Source organism: Phyllobates terribilis, unplaced genomic scaffold (assembly GCF_046119375.1).
Source record: "Phyllobates terribilis strain yellow unplaced genomic scaffold, ASM4611937v1 Scaffold_7__3_contigs__length_470593459, whole genome shotgun sequence".
Taxonomy (NCBI): Eukaryota; Metazoa; Chordata; class Amphibia; order Anura; family Dendrobatidae; genus Phyllobates; species Phyllobates terribilis.
In genome coordinates, this window is record NW_027362767.1 from 275,527,711 (window position 1) to 275,552,853 (window position 25,143).

The 25,143-nt window shown below is 47.1% G+C and overlaps 1 protein-coding gene across 2 annotated transcripts in view; it reads left to right on the plus strand.

Moving 5' to 3' along the window:
• The first annotated feature begins 5,003 nt into the window (after positions 1-5,003).
• Positions 5,004-25,143, plus strand: part of GARNL3 (GTPase activating Rap/RanGAP domain like 3) — a 148,145-nt gene continuing 128,005 nt past the window's right edge. For both annotated transcript variants that reach the window (XM_073640844.1, XM_073640845.1), the window contains exon 1: positions 5,004-5,244. In XM_073640844.1, coding sequence (XP_073496945.1) covers positions 5,144-5,244 — 101 coding nt within the window. In that variant the 5' untranslated portion in view covers positions 5,004-5,143. The remainder of the gene's footprint in view (positions 5,245-25,143) is intronic.

Consider the following 25,143-nt stretch of genomic DNA (forward strand, 5'->3'; position numbering starts at 1 on the left):
ACTATACACACACCGTAGATGGATATACTATTCACACACTGTAGATGGATATACTATATACACACACTGTAGATGGATATACTATACACACACTGTAGATGGATATACTATACAGACACTGTAGATGGATATACTATATACACACCGTAGATGGATATACTATACACACACCGTAGATGGATATACTATACACACACCTTAGATGGATATACTATACACACACTGTAGATGGATATACCATACACACACTGTAGATGGATATACTATACACACACTGTAGATGGATATACAATATACACACACTGTAGATGGATATACTATACACACACTGTAGATGGATATACAATATACACACACTGTAGATGGATATACTATACACACACTGTAGATGGATATACTATTCACACACTGTAGATGGATATACTATACACACACTGTAGATGGATATACTATTCACACACTGTAGATGGATATACTATGTACACACACTGTAGATGGATGTACTATACACACACTGTAGATGGATATACTATACACACTCTGTAGATGGATATACCATACACACACTGTAGATGGATATACTATATACACACACTGTAGATGGATATACTATACACACACTGTAGATGGATATACTATTCACACACTGTAGATGGATATACTATGTACACACACTGTAGATGGATATACTATACACACACTGTAGATGGATATACTATACACACACTGTAGATGGATATACTATATACACACACTGTAGATGGATATACTATACACACACTGTAGATGGATATACTATACACACACTGTAGATGGATATACCATACACACACTGTAGATGGATATACTATTCACACACTGTAGATGGATATACTACACACACACTGTAGATGGATATGCCATACACACACGGTAGATGGATATACTATACACACACTATAGATGGATATACTATACACACACTGTAGATGGATATACTATACACACACTATAGATGGATATACTATACATACACTGTAGATGGATATACCATACACACACTATAGATGGATATACCATACACACACTGTAGATGGATATACCATGCACACACTGTAGATGGATATACCATACACACACTGTAGATGGATATACTATACACACACTGTAGATGGATATACCATACACACACTGTAGATGGATATACCATACACACACTGTAGATGGATATACCATACACACACTATAGATGGATATACCATACACACACTATAGATGGATATACCATTCACACACTGTAGATGGATATACTATACACACACTGTAGATGGATATACCATACACACACTGTAGATGGATATACCATACACACACTATAGATGGATATACCATTCACACACTGTAGATGGATATACCATTCACACACTGTAGATGGATATACTATACACACACTGTAGATGGATATACCATACACACACACTATAGATGGATATACTATACACACACTGTAGATGGATATACTATACACACACTGTAGATGGATATACCATACACACACTGTAGATGGATATACTATACACACACTGTAGATGGAAATACTGTACACACACTGTAGATGGATATACCATACACACACTGTAGATGGAAATACTATACACACACTGTAGATGGATATACCATACACACACTATAGATGGATATACTATACACACTATAGATGGATATACTATACACACACTGTAGATGGATATACTATACACACACTGTAGATGGATATACTATACACACACTGTAGATGGATATACTATATACACACACTGTAGATGGATATACCATACACACACTGTAGATGGATATACTATACACACACTGTAGATGGATATACTATACACACACTATAGATGGATATACCATACACACACTGTAGATGGATATACCATACACACACTGTAGATGGATATACTATACACACACTGTAGATGGATATACCATACACACACTATAGATGGATATACCATACACACACTGTAGATGGATATACCATACACACACTATAGATGGATATACCATACACACACTATAGATGGATATACTATACACACACTATAGATGGATATACCATACACACACTATAGATGGATATACTATACACACAATGTAGATGGATATACAATACACACACTATAGATGGATATACTATACACACACTATAGATGAATATACTATATACACACTATAGATGGATATACTATACACACACTGTAGATGGATATACTATACACACAATGTAGATGGATATACTATACACACACTGTAGATGGATATACCATACACACACTGTAGATGGATATACTATACACACACTATAGATGGATATACCATACACACACTGTAGATGGATATACCATACACACACTGTAGATGGATATACTATACACACACTGTAGATGGATATACTATGTACACACACTGTAGATGGATATACTATACACACACTGTAGATGGATATACTATACACACACTGTAGATGGATATACTATATACACACACTGTAGATGGATATACCATACACACACTGTAGATGGATATACCATACACACACTGTAGATGGATATACTATTCACACACTGTAGATGGATATACTATATACACACACTGTAGATGGATATACTATACACACACTGTAGATGGATATACTACACACACACTGTAGATGGATATGCCATACACACACGGTAGATGGATATACTATACACACACTATAGATGGATATACTATACACACACTGTAGATGGATATACTATACACACACTATAGATGGATATACTATACATACACTGTAGATGGATATACCATACACACACTATAGATGGATATACCATACACACACTGTAGATGGATATACCATGCACACACTGTAGATGGATATACCATACACACACTGTAGATGGATATACTATACACACACTGTAGATGGATATACTATACACACACTGTAGATGGATATACCATACACACACTGTAGATGGATATACCATACACACACTATAGATGGATATACCATACACACACTATAGATGGATATACCATTCACACACTGTAGATGGATATACCATTCACACACTGTAGATGGATATACTATACACACACTGTAGATGGATATACCATACACACACACTATAGATGGATATACTATACACACACTGTAGATGGATATACTATACACACACTGTAGATGGATATACCATACACACACTGTAGATGGATATACTATACACACACTGTAGATGGAAATACTGTACACACACTGTAGATGGATATACCATACACACACTGTAGATGGAAATACTATACACACACTGTAGATGGATATACCATACACACACTATAGATGGATATACTATACACACTATAGATGGATATACTATACACACACTGTAGATGGATATACTATACACACACTGTAGATGGATATACTATACACACACTCTAGATGGAAATACTGTACACACACTGTAGATGGATATACCATACACACACTGTAGATGGATATACTATACACACACTGTAGATGGATATACTATACACACACTATAGATGGATATACCATACACACACTGTAGATGGATATACCATACACACACTATAGATGGATATACCATACACACACTGTAGATGGATATACTATACACACACTGTAGATGGATATACCATACACACACTATAGATGGATATACCATACACACACTGTAGATGGATATACCATACACACACTATAGATGGATATACCATACACACACTATAGATGGATATACTATACACACACTATAGATGGATATACCATACACACACTATAGATGGATATACTATACACACACTATAGATGGATATACTATACACACAATGTAGATGGATATACAATACACACACTATAGATGGATATACTATACACACACTATAGATGGATATACTATATACACACTATAGATGGATATACTATACACACACTGTAGATGGATATACTATACACACAATGTAGATGGATATACTATACACACACTGTAGATGGATATACCATACACACACTGTAGATGGATATACTATACACACACTATAGATGGATATACCATACACACACTGTAGATGGATATACCATACACACACTGTAGATGGATATACCATACACACACTGTAGATGGAAATACTATACACACACTGTAGATAGATATACCATACACACACTATAGATGGATATACTATACACACTATAGATGGATATACTATACACACACTGTAGATGGATATACTATACACACACTGTAGATGGATATACTATACACACACTCTAGATGGAAATACTGTACACACACTGTAGATGGATATACCATACACACACTGTAGATGGATATACTATACACACACTGTAGATGGATATACTATACACACACTATAGATGGATATACCATACACACACTGTAGATGGATATACCATACACACACTATAGATGGATATACCATACACACACTGTAGATGGATATACTATACACACACTGTAGATGGATATACCATACACACACTATAGATGGATATACCATACACACACTGTAGATGGATATACCATACACACACTATAGATGGATATACCATACACACACTATAGATGGATATACCATACACACACTATAGATGGATATACTATACACACACTATAGATGGATATACTATACACACAATGTAGATGGATATACAATACACACACTATAGATGGATATACTATACACACACTATAGATGGATATACTATACACACACTATAGATGGATATACTATATACACACTGTAGATGGATATATCATACACACACTGTAGATGGATATACTATACACACACTATAGATGGATATACCATACACACACTATAGATGGATATACTATACACACACTATAGATGGATATACTATACACACTTCTCTGCCTCCTCTGTGAGAAGTTGTGAGCACACAGAGATGCAGCAGAGCTCGGCCGGTGCAGTGAGTGGTGGGAGGAGAGGGGCACGGCTGGGCGACCATCCTCCTCCTCCTCCAGCAGCCGGTGCAGTGTGCTCTGCTTCAGGAGCCGGATCTGGAGCTGCTCCGGCTGGCACTTCTGGCCTCACAGAGGGCACCATGGACTGCCAGCTGGATCCCTACACAGGGAAGGACAGGTCGTCCATCATGAGGAAGAGAGCCGCTCTGCTGAGGAAGGGCTGCAGCTTCGAGATTCAGAGGTGAGCGCTCAGTGCTCAGAGCTGCAGAAGGTGCAACCTGCCATGGGCAGCACACTCAACTGCTGCAGCCACTTGTGCAGGACCACCTGATGAGAGTAGTAGTCCATTGTCAGGTAGTGGGCAGAGCATACCTGTTCTGGAAGTGCAGGACTATTCCAGGGACACAATCACAGGACCCTGCACTGACTGTCCACTGTCAATCACACTGCTGACAGTAAGCGCAGAGACCCCCAACATACACTTCAGGGACAGTGACATCTGTGGGGGCTCTGCGGCCTCTAAAAACCTGCAGATTCCAGGTAAGCAAACCAATGTGCCTGCATGTCTCTGTTTCCTCCCTGCATGTCTCTGTTTCCCCTCAGCCCACAAGTCTCTAACTGTTCCCCGCTGAACCCCTACGTCTCTGACTGTTTCTCCTCAAACCCTGCATGTCTCTTTCTGCCCTCAGATCCCGCACGTCTCTGACTGTTTCTACCCTCAGATCCTACACGCCTTTGACTATTCCTCGCCTCAGACCCTGCATTTTTCTCACTGTTTGTCCTCAGACCCCGCACATCTCTGTTTCTCCTCAGATCCTGCACGTCTCTGACTGTTCCCCTCAAACCCTGCACGTCTCTGTCTGTTCCCCTCAGAACCCCCACATCTCTGACTGTTCCCCTCAGACCCCTCACGTCTCTGACTGTTTCTCCTCAAACCTTGTTCGTCTCTGACTGTTTCTCCTCAAACCTTGCTCGTCTCTGACTTTCTCCTCAAACCTTGCACGTCTCTGACTGTTTCTCTTCAAACCCCTTACGTCTCTGACTGTTTCTCCTCAAATCTCTCACGTCTCTGACTGTTTCTCCTCAAACCCCTTATGTCTCTGACTGTTTCTCCTCAAACCTCTCATGTCTCTGACTATTCTTCTCCTCACACCCCTCATGTCTCCTGTTTCTCCTCAGACCCCACATCTCTGACTATCTCTCCCCTCGGACCCTGCACGTCTCTGACTTGACTGTTTCTCCTCAAACCCTGCACGTCTGAGTGTTCCCCTCAGAACCCCCACATCTCTGAATGTTTCCCTCAGACCCCTCACGTCTCTGACTTGACTGTTTCTCCTCAAACCTTGCACGACTGTTTCTGCCCTCAGATCCGACACGTCTCTGACTGTTTCTGACCTCAGATCCGGCACGTCTCTGATTGTTTCTGCCCTCAGATCCGGCACGTCTCTGACTGTTTCTGCCCTCAGATCCGGCACGTCTCTGACTGTTTCTGCCCTCAGATCCGGCACGTCTCTGACTGTTTCTGCCCTCAGATCCGGCACGTCTCTGACTGTTTCTGCCCTCAAATCCGACACGTCTCTGACTGTTTCTGCCCTCAGATCCGGCACGTCTCTGACTGTTTCTGCCCTCAGATCCGGCACGTCTCTGACTGTTTCTGCCCTCAGATCCGACACGTCTCTGACTGTTTCTGCCCTCAGATCCGACACGTCTCTGACTGTTTCTGCCCTCAGATCCGGCACGTCTCTGACTGTTTCTGCCCTCAGATCCGGCACGTCTCTGACTGTTTCTGCCCTCAGATCCGACACGTCTCTGACTGTTTCTGCCCTCAGATCCGGCACGTCTCTGACTATTTCTACCCTCAGATCCGGCACGTCTCTGACTATTTCTGCCCTCAGATCCGGCACGTCTCTGACTGTTTCTGCCCTCAGATCCGGCACGTCTCTGACTGTTTCTGCCCTCAGATCCGACACGTCTCTGACTGTTTCTGCCCTCAGAACAGGCACGTCTCTGACTGTTTCTGCCCTCAGATCCGGCACGTCTCTGACTGTTTCTCCTCAAACCCCTCATGTCTCTGACTATTCTTCTCAAAACCCTCATGTCTCTGACTATTCTTCTCCTCACACCCCTCATGTCTCCTGTTTCTCCTCAGACCCCACATGTCTCTGACGGTTTCTCCCCTCGGACCCTGCACATCTCTGATTGCTTCTCCTCAGATCCAGCATGTCTCTGTTTCTCCCCTCAGATCCCCCATGTCTCCTGACTGTTTCTCCTCAGACCCCACATGTCTCTGACTGTTTCTCCCCTCAGACCCTGCACATCTCTGATTGTTTCTCCTCAGACCCAGCACGTCTCTGTTTCTCCACTCAGATCCCCCATGTCTCACTGTTTCTCCTTAGACCCAGTATGACTGTGGCTGTTTCCACTTTGACCAAGCCCATCTTAACTGTTTCTTCCCTCAGACCTTGCACGTCTCTGACTATTCCTCTCCTCAGACCCCACACCTCTGACTGTTTCTCCCCAGACCCCGCACATCTCTTACTGTTTCTCCTCAGACCCTGCACGTCTCTGACTAGTTTTCTCTTCAAACCCTGTCTCCTGACTGTTTGTCCTGAGGCCCCACGTGTCTGACTTTCTCCCCTCAGACCCTGCATATTTCTGACTGTTTCTCCTCAGACCCCGCACACCTCTGGCTCTTTCTTCCCTCAGACCCCACAAGTCTCAGACTATTCCTCTCCTCAGGCCCTGCATATCTCTGATTGTTTATCCTCAGACCCGCACGTCCTTGTTTCCCGTTAGACCCTGCACATCTCTGTTTCTCCCCTCAGACCCCGCATGTCTCTAACTATTTCTCCTCAGACCCTGCACAACTGACTGTTTCCACTTGGACCCCGCACCTTTCTGACTGTTTCTTCCCTCAGACCTTGCCCGTCTCTGACTATTCCTCTCCTGAGATCCCACACGTCTCTCACTGTTTCTCCTTAGATCCCACACGTCTCTGTTTCTCATCAGAACCCGCAGATCTCTGACTATTCTTCTTCTCAGACCCCCCATGTCTCCTGACTGTTTCTCCCCTCAGACACCACACATTTCTGACAGTTTCTCCCCTTAGAACACGCATGTTTCTGACTGTTTCTCCTCAGACCCCACACATCTCTTACAGTTTCTCCTCAGACCCCGCATGTTTCTGACTGTTTCCCTTCAGACCTCGCATATCTCTGACTGTTTCTCCTCAGACCCTGCACATTTCTGAGTGTTTATCCTCGGACTGCTCACGTTTCTGTTTCTCCTCAGACCCCGCATGTCTCTGAGTGTTTATCCTTGGACTGCTCACGTTTCCGTTTCTCCTCAGACCCCGCATGTCTCTGAGTGTTTATCCTCGGACTGCTCACGTCTGTTTCTCCTCAGACCCCGCATCTCTGACTGTTTCTCCTCTGACTCTGAACATTTTTGAGTGTTTATCCTCGGACTGCTCACGTTTCCGTTTCTCCTCAGACCCTGCATGTCTCTGAGTGTTTATCCTCGGACTGCTCACGTCTCTGTTTCTCCTCAGACCCCGCATGTCTCTGAGTGTTTATCCTCGGACTGCTCACGTCTGTTTCTCCTCAGACCCCGCATCTCTGACTGTTTCTCCTCTGACTCTGAACATTTTTGAGTGTTTATCCTCGGACTGCTCACGTTTCCGTTTCTCCTCAGACCCCGCATGTCTCTGAGTGTTTATCCTCGGACTGCTCACGTCTCTGTTTCTCCTCAGACCCCGCACGTCTCTGAGTGTTTATCCTCGGACTGCTCACGTCTCTGTTTCTCCTCAGACCCCGCATGTCTCTGAGTGTTTATCCTCGGACTGCTCACGTCTCTGTTTCTCCTCAGACCCTGCACTCTGTGTCTTCCCTCGCACTCCCGCGCTTTTCCTCAGTACACCCTACCACTTCACTCTCTGCGAGCGTGGGATCTCATGCAGCCAATCATGAAGTAGCTTTGGTTTATTTAGGGTATTACCCAATATTGAATACTTAATTTTCTAACCTGATAGGGTTGTGCATACACAACAATTTGAAGGTGTTAGTATATCTGCATGTGGTTATGTCCTGTGGAAGAAGTGTGCAAGCTTCGAAACGCGTCGGTTAAAACCGCATTCATTACAGTCTGTACGTCCTGGAATTTGTTGCTATTCACCAGCAGCGCAGAAAATCCACAAATTTATTCCTGTATTCCATGTTAAACTAGCAGGAGCAGATGACTCGCTTCGATTGGCAGTTAGTTACAAAGGCATTTTGGTTGTTGTAGTTCTTCGTGGCCAATTAACTGCAATCTGGACACAGTTTAGGAGTCTTCAGAATCGCTTCTTTCCCTCATCTGAGTGCAGCGCTAAAGAGCTGTGAAAAATACAGGTCTATGGGGATCAGTGAGGAGCGGAGAGGTGTATATACTGTGATGGGGGCGAACAGATATACAGCAGACTGGGGGTGGTATAGTCACTGTATATACAGTGCCTTAAAAAAGTCTTCATACCCCATGAATTTTTCCACATTTTTCATGCTCCACCCACAAACTTAAAGATGTATAACCATCTCCAAGCTCCTATCCCATTATGTAGTAGGTGTAATAATAATAATATTAGTAAATACCTCCAATTAGAAATGTAGTATAGTTCTTCTGATTCGCTATGTCATGTACCCCATTTGCATGGCATTGCAGTAGCTTAGGTATCCATGGCTACAACCACTCATATAGTGACAGCTAGCTGTTAATGGTCATAACCATGGATACCTAAACTACTGCAATGCCCTGCACATAGGGTAAGCGACATAGCGAATCAGAAAAACTATACTACATTTCTAATTGAAGGTATTTGCTAATATTATTAGAAGCCACATTATTATTATTATTATTATTATTATTATTATTAAAAGCCACATTTCTAGTGGTGATATTCAGAATAATGTCCCCACCTAGTCCTCCATATAGTAGTGTGGGCCAAATATAATCACCCTGAGGGCCAGATTTGGCCCGCGGGCCAGAGTTTGACACGTATGATCTACACCTTGTATTAATCTGCTGTACGTACTTGCTTTATGACTTATCGTTATTGTTCCATATTATCATTGAACATGGTTTGTCTTTATTGCTATTGTTTTGCATATCCAGCACTAAGCACTTTATTTAAGTGTTTTTTACCAATTGTTTGCTATTGGTTAACCATGTGATTGTTTGATTGGTCAGAATTAAACTTTATTTTCAGTTTATGTGATCAACAGTCATTTGGCTTTTTAAGTATTTTTACTGTTATCTTTGGTTTCATGTACAATAAACATTAATTATTTTAGATGATCCCTTTTTGCATACTTCTCTTTATTTTCATGTAGTTTTTCTGGTATGCTGAAGGTTGGTCCCTTTACAAAGGGTGGTGTCCTCTATTATCCAGTTATGTTTTTTTAAAAAAGCACATTAAAAATGTCATTATTGTAATTGTCTTTCACTATTTTTTAGTAAATTTTTTAGGAAGAACAAAATATTATTTTTATTCTCCCTCTAGAATACAGGGACACAGAAATACACTGCTATATACAGATGTATCTCTATGTACCAGTATCACCTGCCTGTGGGTTTGCAGCCTGCAATGCAGCTTCAAGTATAAAACACTCTTCCAGTGATGTCAGGGGAGCTGGCGGCTCATAGCTTTAGCTGTAGACTGCAATGATGTAAGTTGTGGGTTTCATTTCCGGGGAGACCGGATTTCACAAAAAAAGAAAAAATATATATTTTTGTAATTGTTTTTCATATTTTATTTAATAGTTTTATAAGAACAAAAAAAATCTGACTTTTTCTTTATCTCTACAAAACTGAGACATAGAAATAAACACTGCTATGTAGAAATGTATCTCTATGTACCAGTATAATCTGCTTCTGGGTTCAGTGTCTCTAATGTAGCCTCAAATATACAAAATTCTCCTGTTTTCATCAGCGCAGGCTGTGGCTTACTGCTTCAGCTTTTGCCTGCAATGATAGTTGTATGTTTGAGTCCCCAGGAAAATCAAAAGAAAATAATTATTTATTTAATTAATGTGTGTGCAAAGTAGAAATGCTGGCCTCGCCCCAGAGTAGGAGGAGCTACGGAGCAAAGAAGAAGAAGAAGAAAAGTGAGTATTGGAAGTCAGAACAAAACCCTTATGTGCTGGGACAGCGGGACTGACCCCTCAAATCGTGAAAGTCCTGCTGAATCCAGGGCAATTGGGAGCAATGTTAATAACCTGAGGCCTTCACAGAGCAGCTGTAGTTATACTGAGAAGAAATTACACGCAAGTGGACTCAATTTACTAATTAGGTGACTTCTGGAGGCAATTGGTCACTCAGGATTGTATTAAGGGGTATCAGACTAAATACAAATGTATGTCACAATTTTCATACAGTATGTATACTTTTAAATAATTAGAAAACCATGTATCATTTCCTTTACACTTCACAAATGCTTGCTACTTTGCGTTGGTATCACATAAAATCCCAATAAAATACAATTAGTTTTGTGGGTGTAATGGGAAAAATGTGGAAAAGTTCACAGGGTATGAAGACCTTTTCAAGGCACTGTATATACTGGGGGTGGACAGGTGTCCATACAAGGGGCGTTTGGTGGGGGGGCAGACAGTTGTCTATACTGGGGTGATCGTTGAAAAGCAGACTGGTGTCTATAATGAGGGGCGGACAAGTGTTTATTACAGGAGTAGATGGAATAGGGGTGGGTGTGATGTTGTGGCTGTATGTACAGTTGTGTTTATGTGTGGACCCCTGATCACTGGCGTGATAAGGCTTTGTGCACACTGAGGTTTTCGAGACATTTAAAAGGAGGAGTTTTTTAGTGGGAAGTGCTCCTTGTTTGGGAAGGTTTTGGAAGAGTTTTTTTCTTTCTGAAGCATTTTCCAGCCTTCTTATTTGACAGTGCTCAGTTTGCAGCTTTCTCAATAAGGAGCCGCATCCTAGAAGTGATGTGCACTTTCTTTTTTTCCACCTTACCAAGTTTCTTATTGTCATTGATTTGAGAATAAAATTAAACTGCCTGTTACTCTTTCAGCTTCATGTGCACATCCCTTAAATCCTTCTCTAACTTGTAACAGCAGGAAGCCATCGGAAGCTGAAGTGGATGCATTAGTAAAGATTATTAATTAATGGGCTCCGGAGCAGTGCATCCCCTGGTCTGCAGGCTGCATTATATGCCGGGGGTCCGAGTACAGAATGGCTTATTGAATGTTCCCATCATTGGGTGCAGAAATTGGAAGTGTGTTCTGCAGATTCTCTGCTTCTCCCTAGATTCTACATTGACCATCATTCTCCTGCCAAAGCCCTGAGGCCAAAAATGAGCCAATATACGTGATTTGTGTAGTGAAGCCTGTCCCCAAGTCTACTTATGGGGGCGGGAGGTGGGTAGCTCATTTTCCTCTTTTTCTCTCTGCTGGTTCAGGTACTGGTAGACTTTAGTCTTCTGTCTTTTCTGTAATAAAAAAACATTTTTCTGTGCACTCATTTCTTTCTGAGCCTGTTTGATGCACATGTAGAGCTGCAGTGTATAGCATGGTGTAGGCAGTCCTTGATAAGAACGGAGGTGGATTTCAGTCCACCTTAAGGTTTGCTGTGTGCGGATGGCTCCTTTCTTATGTGCGTTGTGATATCACTGTATAATTGGCATCTGATTAAGGCTATGTGCTCCAGACTTTTCCTGAGCGTTTCTGCATCTCCCTGGCAGAAAAAACCCATGCGGATTTTACATGCGTTTTTTCAGCCAGTGACAAGCGTTTGTCACGCGTTTTGCACATTTGATTTCGCATGCGAGTTGTCAAGCGCTTTCCAAGCGATTTTAGCATCACTTGGAAAAGTGCTTGACAGCTTGGTCACACTATATAAATCCATGCTGCCAACATGGATTTTATATAGTGTGACCAAGTTAGTTAAAAAAAATAATAAAAATGGTAACAAATGAAAAAAAAACATTATACTCACCTTCCGATGGCCCCCCGGTCTCCTTTTCCGATGCGTCCGGTCTCCCCGGTGTCTCACGGTGGTGTAAAAGGACCTTCCATGACGTTATTTAGTTATGTGTCAGGTCACGCGACTGAATGACGTCCTGGAAGGTCCTTTTACTCCATCGCGAGCCACCAGGGAGCCAAGACGTAACGGATAGAAGACCGCAGGCCATCAGAAGGTGAGTATAATGTGTTTTTTTATTTTAAATTCTTTTTTTTTTTTACAGTTACTATGGTACCCGGGTCTGGAGAAGAGTCTCCTCTTCTCCAGACCTGGGTACAATCCGCACATTGAATCGCTTAATATCCGCATGTGCACATGTAGTCATGCGGATATTAAGCGATTCAGTTCAAGTCAATGGCGGCAAAAATGCCGCGATTATGCAAAATAATTGGTAGTGCTGCGGATTTTTCCGCAATGATAATCCGCAGCGGAAATTTCCGCATTATGTGCACAGCACATGCGGATTATCATTGGGGAACATGGCAGGCCTACTAACAAGCGTTTTTTAAGCGTTTCTGCGGCGGAATTGCTGCTGCGAAAACGCTTAAAAAACGCATAGTGGGCACACAGCTTAACAGTGTCCCCCGGTGGACAGATCCCCTTGATTTACAGTGAGATATATGTGCATGCTGTGGCCACTGCTCAGTAGTTGTGTTCAGCAGTGGGTCCAGTATCAAAATCTGACTGCTGCTCCCTCCTTATCTCTCACTCTTGTGCTGTAGAAAGTAAATATGCCAGGGTAATATGACCTTGACCAGAAAGTTCTCAAACTTCACAGCTGGAGTCCTGGGGAAAAGGCGCTGGGTCTGATGCTCGTCCCTTTAAGCCACTCCTTGTGGAACCTGTAGATGATTGCGCCTGAAGTTCTGCTCTAGCTGAGGTTTATCTTCTTAGGAGCCGCTGTAAATAATGTGCAAATCGTTCTGGTGTGGCCTCCACTGCAGAAAACAGTGCAGGTCCGCTTCTGTCCAGTAATATTGGATCTGTCACAGACATGACCAGAGGGCAACAGATCTCTACACGGGCTCCAGTGAGGCGGCCGCACTGTGTCAGGACGCTATTAATCTGCATATTAACCTCATATCTGTAGGTTAATAGCGTTACTTTACATGACAGGTTTGCTTTAAACACATACATAAAAAATGGTACGGAGTCACTAGTAATTTGGATCAGTGTATAGTCCGTGTGTCATCAGTGTACTGTCACGGGGGTACCGCGACAGAGAGTGGTCTCCTCTATTTCAGGGGTCAGAAGATCTCAGTGTTTGGCTACACTCACACCTGCACTGGTTGTGTCAACTTTGCTTTCCAGTTAGCTGTGCAGATTTCTCTTGTTCGTTTGTTGCAAGGGTTAAACTCTCCTGCTTGTCTCCAAAAGCTTTTTGCCCTGAGTTATCTCAGCTGTGCTGATTTTCTTCACTCCCCTCTGATATAAGTACTCACCTCTAGCCTGGGTAGTTGCCAGTGTTAAGCCCCCGTCTCACATAGCGATATCGCTAGCGATATCGCTGCTGAGTCACGGTTTTGGTGACTCACCAGCGACCTCACCAGCGATGTCGCTGTGTGTGACACTTTGCAACGATCAGGCCCCTGCTGTGAGGTCGCTGATCGTTGCAAAGTGTCCTGGACCATTTTTTGGTCGTTGGCCTCCCGCTGGCCAGCACACATCGCTGTGTGTGACCAGTGGGACCAACGATCTGGCTGGTAACTATGGTAAACATCGGGTTACTAGGGGCACGCGCGCACTTAGTAACCCGCTGTTTACCATGGATACCACTCTGCTACGGTGCGCGGAGGCTCCCGCGCACCGTAGCAGAGTGGTATCCATGGTAAACAGCGGGTTACTAGGGGCACACGCGCACTTAGTAACCCAATGTTTACCATAGTTACCAGCCTGCTCCTGCTTGCAGCAGGCTGGTAACGGGAGCAGGACATCGTGGAACGATTCTTTCCACGATATCGCTGCTCCCCTGATCGCTGGTGAGCCTGCCTGTTTGACAGCTCACCAGCGATGTATTAGCGATGCAGCAACGATCCCTGACAGGTCGTATCGTTGTCGGGATCGCTGCTGCATCGCTTAGTGTGACGGGGCCCTTAGCTTGCTTTATCTTCGAATTGCTTTGGAGCTGTGAGCCTTGCAACCAGAAGTAGTTTAGGCTTCCTCTAAGGAGATTGCTGTTTCATTTTCTCCCTTTTGGTTTTCCTCTCCCTTCCTTTCCCTTTTTATACTATCCCATAGTCTGGGTGCACGTTGAGTGATTTCTGCTTTCTGTTACCCTTGTCTATTTCCTTTTGTGTCTTTATTATAGAGCAGCACAAGTGTTCCTGCTGCCCTGCGCACTAGCCAGGGATAGGTAAGCGACCGCCGCATGGGCCGAAAGAGCCCTTCTACGGACTTCAAAGAGCTCAGGGTTGCACAGGGCAAGTCTCAGGGGTCGCCCCTCTAATCATTCCTAGTGGCAGTATGTCCCTTCCCATCCGTCTCGCCGTGTGACATATACGGTCCATGTGACTCGCCCCCTGGGCCATGTTGTGTAGCGTTGCGCACGCGGGGAATACCCGGAGCCGGATCCGATCGGGGTAGTAGTCCTCGTGGCGGTGACCCGGTCCGTGCCCAGGGTGTCAAACTAAGTGGCGTTATTGGTATGATGGTATTAGTGTCCGACTACGCCACCCGTTGAATGCGGCTATGAAGCCGCCGCTGCAGGGCAGTCCGCTGAGGCCGGTGGTACGGATGTGCAGCGTGGATGGTATAACCCCCAACGGGAGGGGTATGGCCTCACGGCAGAGGATGAGAATGATGTTGGGAGAGATGGTGTGTATGTCCCAGCACTGATGGTACCGGTGCGACAAGGAATCACTGAGACTTACAATTGCAGTTTTCACAGCTTTACTCACAGTTCTTTATCAGGTCCCTTGTGCACAGTTAGGACCACCCGATCCGTGCTGCGTCCACCAGGTGCGGGACTCGGCCAACTCCCAGGCAGTTCCAGAGCGTGGTCCTGAGCTCCCCTCTCTTCCTTTCTACTGGCCGTCCCCACCAGGGATCCACCTTTGTCCAGCTCCCTCGGGCCTTCTGGTGGTGAAACCTTTCCTGGTTTCCCTGACCCTATATGGTATGCCTTCCTGGTAGATATGGCGAGGGGTCGCGCCAAATCTTGTCCACGACCTCCGGTTCCTGGCTAAGGATAATTGGCCTCCACCAGTTTGGGATCCGGCACCCTGTTCTGCCAACCCTTCACCCGTTATTTCGTGGGATCTCAGGGTTCCCTCTCTCTTGCGTCTCTGGGCCTTTCCTGGTGTTTCTGTTCCTTCTTCCTCTGACTTCTCTCTCTCTCTCCCTCTCTCAGCTTCAGGCCTGGCTCTGGAGCTGGGCCCAGACGGAGCCACAGCTCCCTGTCAGCCCTCTCTGTCTGAGCTCCTCTCTGCACAGAGCAGACCAAAAAGACCCTCTCCTAAGATGGTGCCCACCTTATATACTCCCTCTGACACCCGAGCCCAGGTGACAAGCACCCAATGGGCTCCTACCTATGCCCAGAGTCCCTCCCCTATCTGCTCCTACACCACTGGGATGTCCCCCCCCCCCCCCACTCCAGCCAGGGACAGAAGCTGTCGTACCTGCACATCTATCTGGTGGGAGTACCGTTGATCTGTCCCCCGGAAATGGGGTGAGTGTAGTGCATGCAGCTAACTGAGCTCAGTTCCACACTCCATCCTTACCCGGGAGTGGAATACCACACCTCTGGTCTGAGGTGCAATACCCCTGTAGCAGCCGAGTCCTCGGGGTGCTACATTCCCCCCTGGTAAATCACAGCACGTCCTCGGGCTGGAATAGAGCAAAAGCAAATTAAAACATACAAAAATTTTTAAAGTGCACTCACACATAAGATACTAACTTATGAACTCATCCCTTTATGGGAGGTACTTTTCCCTTTTAACTTTACAGGTATAAAACATTACGAAAACATTATCAGAAAATACCATTAACTCTCTTAACATCATAAAAACTTTTTCATATAAAACATTCTTGATCAACACGTTCTTGATCTCTGGTCACCGTGCAACTTGTGACCAGGTAAAGTGCAACAGTCTCTAATTCTGTAGTAGGAAAACAGTTTCCTACAAAACCAGTAGGGGGCGCTTTAAGAAGCGCAACTATTTACAGGGTATGGCCGCTCTCAGTCCTCGGCCAGTGGGAATAGGGGAATGGCTGCTCACAGTCCTCAGCCTGGTAATGGATAGGGGCACACAGGAAACAGTTCCTTTAAACAGTTCCACACTAGTCCCAACGGGGACCACACTTCAATTAGCAGCATGTCAAGTACCCTTACGGGTAACTATATACAGTACTTTGTTTATGCTACTTCCTTCAGTAGCGGTATCCTCTCCTTGTCTCCTCCTGAGGGTAGTCTTCAGACCCGTCCGGGTCCTCTTGGCTTTCCTCATACTGTATCTCCTCCTCAGTCAGCCGGTGTACGTGAAGGGCGTACGATCCTTTGGCACACTGATGCCGGGTGAAGGTGACCTCATCACCCGGGTAGAGGTCACGTCCGCGATGTCCCTCCGGCAGGTGGCTCTCGACATCCCTGCGGGTGACAAAGACGTCGCCGGGGGTTCGGTGATCCCGGATAAAGCCCCAGCCATGCTCCAGCTGGAACTTTATTACGGTCCCGGTGGCGCGGGGACCGTGGGCCGCACGGGGGTTTCGTCGGGCTCGGCGTTTCTGCTCCGCGCTCCGGACCTGCAGCTGTTCTTCGCGGATCCGCCTCTCTCGTCGTTCTCTCCCGAAGACCTCTAGCTGCTGACGGCAGCACTCCTCACGCCGGGCTGCGTCCGCCCGGGTCTCCTGGGTAAACCCCATTAGGTTCTCACCGGTGGGGTCCCATGCAAACTGGGCTTCCTCCAACGGGAGCGGGACAATTTTGGCGGGCGCCGGAGCCGGGATTAGAGGCTCACACAGGGGCCGTTCCCTCCGGAGTCGGGGATTGATGTACTCCGGTGGCCAAACGAAGGGCAGCCCGTCCGGGCTAGTATGCTGTGCAAACAGATCTTCACCCAGGGTGGCACGGTGGAGGTAGAGGGCGCTGTAGGGGCAGCGGCGCCCGGGAGTGCTCGGCCTTGCGTCCAGGCCGGTGGCACTTCCTCTTTTGCCGTGCTCAGGGTCAAGGGGCGTGGCGCGGAAGGGGGCTTGACCGCGGCTCCGGCCGCTTGAGGCCTAGTTGGGAGCAGTGGCGGTGCGGCAACGGGCGCGATGAGGGTGACTTCGGGCTCTGCGACGGGGAGCTGGGGCAGGCTTACGGCTACTGGGCTCGGGGTGATGACGTCCCCATTACCTGCTTCCATCCCTGCGGCTCCCTCCGCGGCGTCGTCTCCGGCCTTCGTCCCTCCTGCACCATCCTCAGGGGCAGACATGCTCCACGTTGCGGGTGGCGTCCTCTGCTGGCGGGTTCCAGCCTGCTGGGCCATCTCCCTCCTCCATTCGGCCAGTGCTTCTTGTTGTACTCGGGCCATCTTCCGGGCCAAGGCCTCCAGCGCAGTCTGTGCACGCTCCCGATCTCTGGGGAGCTGTGCCAGGATCTCCACCAGGCCTTCTGGGGTGGCGGCCTGCAGCAGGCCCCGGACCACGGGGTCGGTACCGCTTGTCTCTTCCTCCATCCCCGGGTGCGATCTGTCCAGACTCCTCCATGCCGCACCCATCTTCTCCGTTTTGTTCTCTATCCGCCCTCCTTGGGAGTGGCCCCGGGGCAACTTGGTGACAGTCAGTTTCAGGGGCAGACCCCCCACTTTGATGGACATTTCCATGGTGGTAGTCTCGGCTGGTGGGGGCGGTCTCCGCTTTTGGCGCCCTTCTGGGACCGCGCCCACGATGGGAGGTGGTCTCTTGCCACCCTCTGGCACGCCCATAATGGCGTCCGCTCTGCCAGGGCGGGAACTGTCCAAGATGGCGGGAATCGTCTCCCGATGGCGGGAAACTTCGCAGATGGCGGGCAAAGACTGCAGATGGCGGGCAAACGGCGGGAAACGACCCCAGATGGCGTCCGATGGCGGGAACCCTCTGGAATTGGCGGGAGACTCCTTTTTGCGGTAAATGTGAACTTTTCTTCAGGCACGCAGTACCCGGTGGTTGCGGGCACGGAATCCTGACGACTACGCCAAAGTTGACTCGCCCCCTGGGCCATGTTGTGTAGCGTTGCGCACGCGGGGAATACCCGGAGCCGGATCCGATAGGGGTAGTAGTCCTCGTGGCGGTGACCCGGTCCGTGCCCAGGGTGTCAAACTAAGTGGCGTTATTGGTATGATGGTATTAGTGTCCGACTACGCCACCCGTTGAATGCGGCTATGAAGCCGCCGCTGCAGGGCAGTCCGCTCAGGCCGGTGGTACGGATGTGCAGCGTGGATGGTATAACCCCCAACGGGAGGGGTATGGCCTCAGGGCAGAGGATGAGAATGATGTTGGGAGAGATGGTGTGTATGTCCCAGCACTGATGGTACCGGTGCGACAAGGAATCACTGAGACTTGCAATTGCAGTTTTCACAGCTTTACTCACAGTTCTTTATCAGGTCCCCTGTGCACAGTTAGGACCACCCGAGCCGTGCTGCGTCCACCAGGTGCGGGACTCGGCCAACTCCCAGGCAGTTCCAGAGCGTGGTCCTGAGCTCCCCTCTCTTCCTTTCTACTGGCCGTCCCCACCAGGGATCCACCTTTGTCCAGCTCCCTCGGGCCTTCTGGTGGTGAAACCTTTCCCGGTTTCCCTGACCCTATATGGTATGCCTTCCTGGTAGATATGGCGAGGGGTCGCGCCAAATCTTGTCCACGACCTCCGGTTCCTGGCTAAGGATAATTGGCCTCCACCAGTTTGGGATCCGGCACCCTGTTCTGCCAACCCTTCACCCGTTATTTCGTGGGATCTCAGGGTTCCCTCTCTCTTGCGTCTCTGGGCCTTTCCTGGTGTTTCTGTTCCTTCTTCCTCTGACTTCTCTCTCTCTCTCCCTCTCTCAGCTTCAGGCCTGGCTCTGGAGCTGGGCCCAGACGGAGCCACAGCTCCCTGTCAGCCCTCTCTGTCTGAGCTCCTCTCTGCACAGAGCAGACCAAAAAGACCCTCTCCTAAGATGGTGCCCACCTTATATACTCCCTCTGACACCCGAGCCCAGGTGACAAGCACCCAATGGGCTCCTACCTATGCCCAGAGTCCCTCCCCTATCTGCTCCTACACCACTGGGATGTTCCCCCCCCCCCCCACTCCAGCCAGGGACAGAAGCTGTCGTACCTGCACATCTATCTGGTGGGAGTACCGTTGATCTGTCCCCCGGAAATGGGGTGAGTGTAGTGCATGCAGCTAACTGAGCTCAGTTCCACACTCCATCCTTACCCGGGAGTGGAATACCACACCTCTGGTCTGAGGTGCAATACCCCTGTAGCAGCCGAGTCCTCGGGGTGCTACACATGTGCTGTTTTTCCCATCAGTGATCAGTGATTTTCATAGATGGTTTAACAAATAAATATATAACAAAGCTTTTCCGATCTTTTGCCATGTTAAATACAGACAGCTCACTGACTGCACACTGATCCATCCATCCATGTGCTGTATGTTTTTCACAGACTTAGAGACTTGTATTGGCATTTTTCATCCATGATACTGGAGAAAAACTGACACGTGAATGGCACCACAGATTATAATGTTTACTTGTTCCTTCCGTGAAAAAAAAACAACCCAGATACAACACATACGGGCAACACTGACGTCTAAACGAGGAATAAGACTCCCTCCACGTCTAATTATTGTTATTATTATTATTTATTTATATAGCGCTATTGATTCCATGGTTCTGTACATAAGGAGGGGTTAGATACCAAATACAGATATCACTATAGTAAACAAACTAACAATGATAGACAGGTACAGAGGGAAGAGGACCCTGCCCTTGCGGGATTACATTCTACAGGATGGTGGGGATAGAGACAGTAGGTTGGGGTGGTTGCAGTAGCTCCAGTGTTGTTGAGGTGGCTGCAAGCAAGGTCATGGCACGCTGTAGGCTTGTTTGAAGAGATGGTTTTTCAGGTTCCGTCTGAAGGATCCAAGTGTGGTGGATAATCAGACGTGTTGAGGCTCAGAATTCCATAGGATGGGAGATTTTCGGGAGAATTCATGAAGGCGATTGGGCGAGGAACGAATAAGTGTGGAGGAGAAAAAGAGGTTATGGGAGGACCAGAAATTACATAAGGGAATGTATCAGGAGATTTGTTCAGAGATATACGGATGAGAGCAGTTATGGATGGCTTTGTAGGTCAGTGTTAGTAGTTTGAACTGGATACGCTGGGCAATTAGGAGCCAGTGAAGGGTTTTGCAAAGGGGGATAGCAGAGGAGTAGCGAGGCGAGAGATGAACTAGTCGTGCAGAAGAGTTAAGGATGGACTGGAGGGGTGCGAGAGTGTTAGCAGGAAGGCCACAGTGGAGGATGTTGCAGTAGTCGAGGTGGGAGATGATGAGGGCATGTGACTCGCCCCCTGGGCCGTGGGGCACTCGGAACCGGGCAATAGGGAGACGATGGGGGTAGTAGTGGCGACCCGGTCCCGTGGCTCAGGGTGGTCAGACCAGTGGCAGTCTTTTAGATGTTTTAGATAATGTCCGACAACGCCACCCGTGGATTGCGGTTATTAGGAACCGCCGCTGCAGGGCAGACCGCTGGGGCCGATGGTGGGTGCGGCTGGGATGGTGTGACTCCCCACGGGAAGAGTGCGGCCCCAGGGCAGTGTAGTGGATGGTGGGAGTGATGGTGGTGAGAGTCCCAGTACCATTAGTGCTGGAGGAGCGAAAGAGCACACAGACAACGTACTGCAGTCCAATGTCTTTTACTCACAGTTCAGGTGCTCCGGGTCACTTCTGCGCAAGCAGTGACCACCCAAGCCGTGCAGTGTCCACCAGGTGAAGGGCTCGGTCAACTCCCAGGCAGCTCAGGAATATGGCACAGGACCCCCTTCTTTCCTTTCTCTGGCCTACCTCACCAGTGACCCACTTTTGTCCAGCTGCCGCGGACTTGTGCGGGTAAACGTGGGCCCCGTTCTCCGCTGTCGTATATGGTGCCTTCCCAGCAGGTTTGATGAGGTGTCGCACCAATAAATGATCGCGACGTCCGGTCTTTGGCTGAGGGTTGTTTCTCCTCCACCAACTTAGGATCCGGTACCCTTAATCTGCCTGACCCTGCACCCTGGATTCTCATGGGTTCATAGGGTCCCTTCCACCTTCTTGTTCCTGAGCCCTTCTGTTCCTCTGTCTCTTCTTCTCCTTTTCTGTTCTGTCTTCTCCTCCTTCCCTTGGCCTCTTCCTAGGCCCACTCTGGAGTAGAGCTCTTACAGAGCCTCTACTCCCTGTCTTCTCCTCAGTCTGCACAGACTGAACTTCACTTCTCCTTTCTCTCAGAGCTAGGATAGTGCCCACCTTTTATACCTCCCTCTGACCATGAGCCCAGGTGACCAACAACCAATGGGCTCCTTCCTACGCTCAGGAACCAACCCCTATCTGCCCCTACAGCACTGGGTATTCCACCCCCCTCCCCACGCCAGCCAGGGACATAGTCGGTAGTGCCTGCACTTCTGTCTAGTGGGAGCACCGTTGAGCTGTCCCTCGGAAATGGGGTGTGTGTGCTGTATGCAGCTAACTGAGCCCTGGTCCATACTCCATCCTTACCTGGGAGTGGAATACCACACCTCTGGCAGAGGTGCAATACCCCTGTAGCGGCCGAGCCCTCGGGGCGCTACACATGCACAAGCAGTTTAATAGATTGATGGTTGAGGAAAGCACGGATTCTGGAAATATTTTTGAGCTGGATGCAACAGGAGGTGGTGAGGGCTTGGATGCTTGGTTTGAAGGACAGAGCAGAGTCAAAGGTTACTCCGAGGCAGCAGATTGCCGGTACAGGGGAAAGTGTGATGTCATTTATTGTGATAGAAAGGTCAGGTGGGGAAGATATGCGAGATGAGGGAAAGATGATGAGTTCAGTTTTATCCACATTGAGCTTGAGGAAGCGGGAGGAGAAGAAGGAGGATATGGCTGCTAGACATGCTGGGATTCTGGATAGCAGAGAGGTGACATCTGGGCCAGAGAGGTAGATCTGGGTGTCATCAGCATACAGTTGGTACTGGAAGCCATGGGATTTTATGAGCAGTCCCTGGCCAAGGGTATAGATTGAGAAGAGTAGGGGTCCTAGGACAGAGCCTTGAGGGACTACAACAGAGAGGGGACAGGGTGAGGAGGTAATGTGGGAGTGGTAGACGCTAAATGTGCGGTTAGAAAGGTATGAGTAGATCCAGAATAGGGCAAGGTTTTTGATGCCAAAGGAAGAGAGAATCTGTAGTAGGAGGCAGTGGTCTACTGTATCGAAAGCAGAGGACAGGTTAAGGAGACAGGTCTAATTATTTCTGTCCTGTATACTGGGTTATGACTTACAAATACTGATGTAAAATATTGAACAAATACTGAATGTGTGACCGAGGCCTTAATTTGAGGGTATTCACATCCTAATTGGAGTAAGGGTGTCACGCATAGTGTGGGAAAGACTAAGTGCAATGCGAAGGGATAAGGGGAGGGTAGCCCAAACGCTAGGGAGAGGGGGAGTGGAGACCCCTGGGCAGAGCTAATATCACCCTACCTGTCCTATCGTCCCTATACAGGTTCCGCACCTATCTCTGTATATCCCTAGAGTTAGGCCCTAGATAGGGAAGGGGTGGTGAGCACTCGTCAGTCCCCACTATAAACTAAAGACAACAAGGCAGACAAACAAAGGGGGGAAAACTTAGCTTTAGCAGACTCCAGATAACACCAAATGTCCTCCAAGGGCACCAGAGAGGAAGCAAGCTGACTGCTATTGCTCCAAGCCTTCATAAGGGAAAATGAGAATATCACCGGCGACTCCCTGAAGCAGACTGAAAGTTTATAAACACCTAGACCAGGGTGTGTCAATCAGAGCAGGAGGGAGGTTGCCGCTGGGTCGAAATGTGAGAAGCATTAAAAAGGCGTCTGCAATGCCAAACGCAGTGACCTTTTGCAGCCAGATCCAGAGCGACTGTATGTTACATTTGACACACCCGTGACAAAAGGTTTAGGAATCTTTAAGATTTATCTGCCTCTTTTTAAAGGGACCAAAAGTGATTGTACAGTTATCTCAAAAGCTCTTTAATGGTCTGCATGGGCTTTTCCCTCAGTAATCTATCATCAATTAAGCATGTAAAAGGACTGGAGCTGATTCTAGGTGTGACATTTGCATTTGGAAGCTGATGCTGTGAACCCATGACATGAGGTCAAAGGAGCTCTCAATGGAAAATAAACAGACCATCATTAGGCTGAAAAAAAAGAGGAAATCCATCAGAGAGAGTTGGGAGTGGCCAAATCAACAGTTTGGTACATTCTGCAAAAAAAAGACTGCAGTGGTGAGCTTGGGAACTCAAAAAGGTCTGGACATCCACAGAAGACAACAGTGACTGATGATCTCAGAATCCTTACCTTGATGAACAAAAACCCCTCACAACATCCACACAAGTAAAGAACACTCTCCAGGAAGTAGGTGTTTCAGTATCTAAGTCTACCATAAAGAGAAGACTTCACAAGAGCAAATACAGAGGGTTCAGCACAAGGTGCAAACCATTAATCAGACTTAAAAATAGAAAGGCCAGATTAGATTTTGAAAAAAAAATATCTACAGACGCCAGCACACTTTTGAAAAGCATTCTTTAGAAAATTAAACTAAGATCAACCTGTACCAGAATGATGGGAAAAAAAAAAGTTTGGAGAAGGCTTGGAACGGCTCATGATCCAAAGCACAGCACATCCTCTGTAACACATGGCGGAGGCTGTGTGATAGCACGGGCTTGCATGGCTACCAATGGCCCCGGGTCACTAGTGTTTATTGATGATCTGACTGAAGACAGAAGCAGTCGGAGGAATTCTGAAGTGTACAGGGTGATACTTTCTGCTCAGATTCAACCAAATGCAGCAAGGTTGATTGGATGGCGCTTCACAGGACAGATGGACAAAGACCCAAAACATTCTGCGAAAGTAACCCAGGAGTTTTTAAGGCAAGAAAGATGCACAAACAAGCAATAGCTGAAGCCAGCTGCAGTAAAGGCCTGGCAA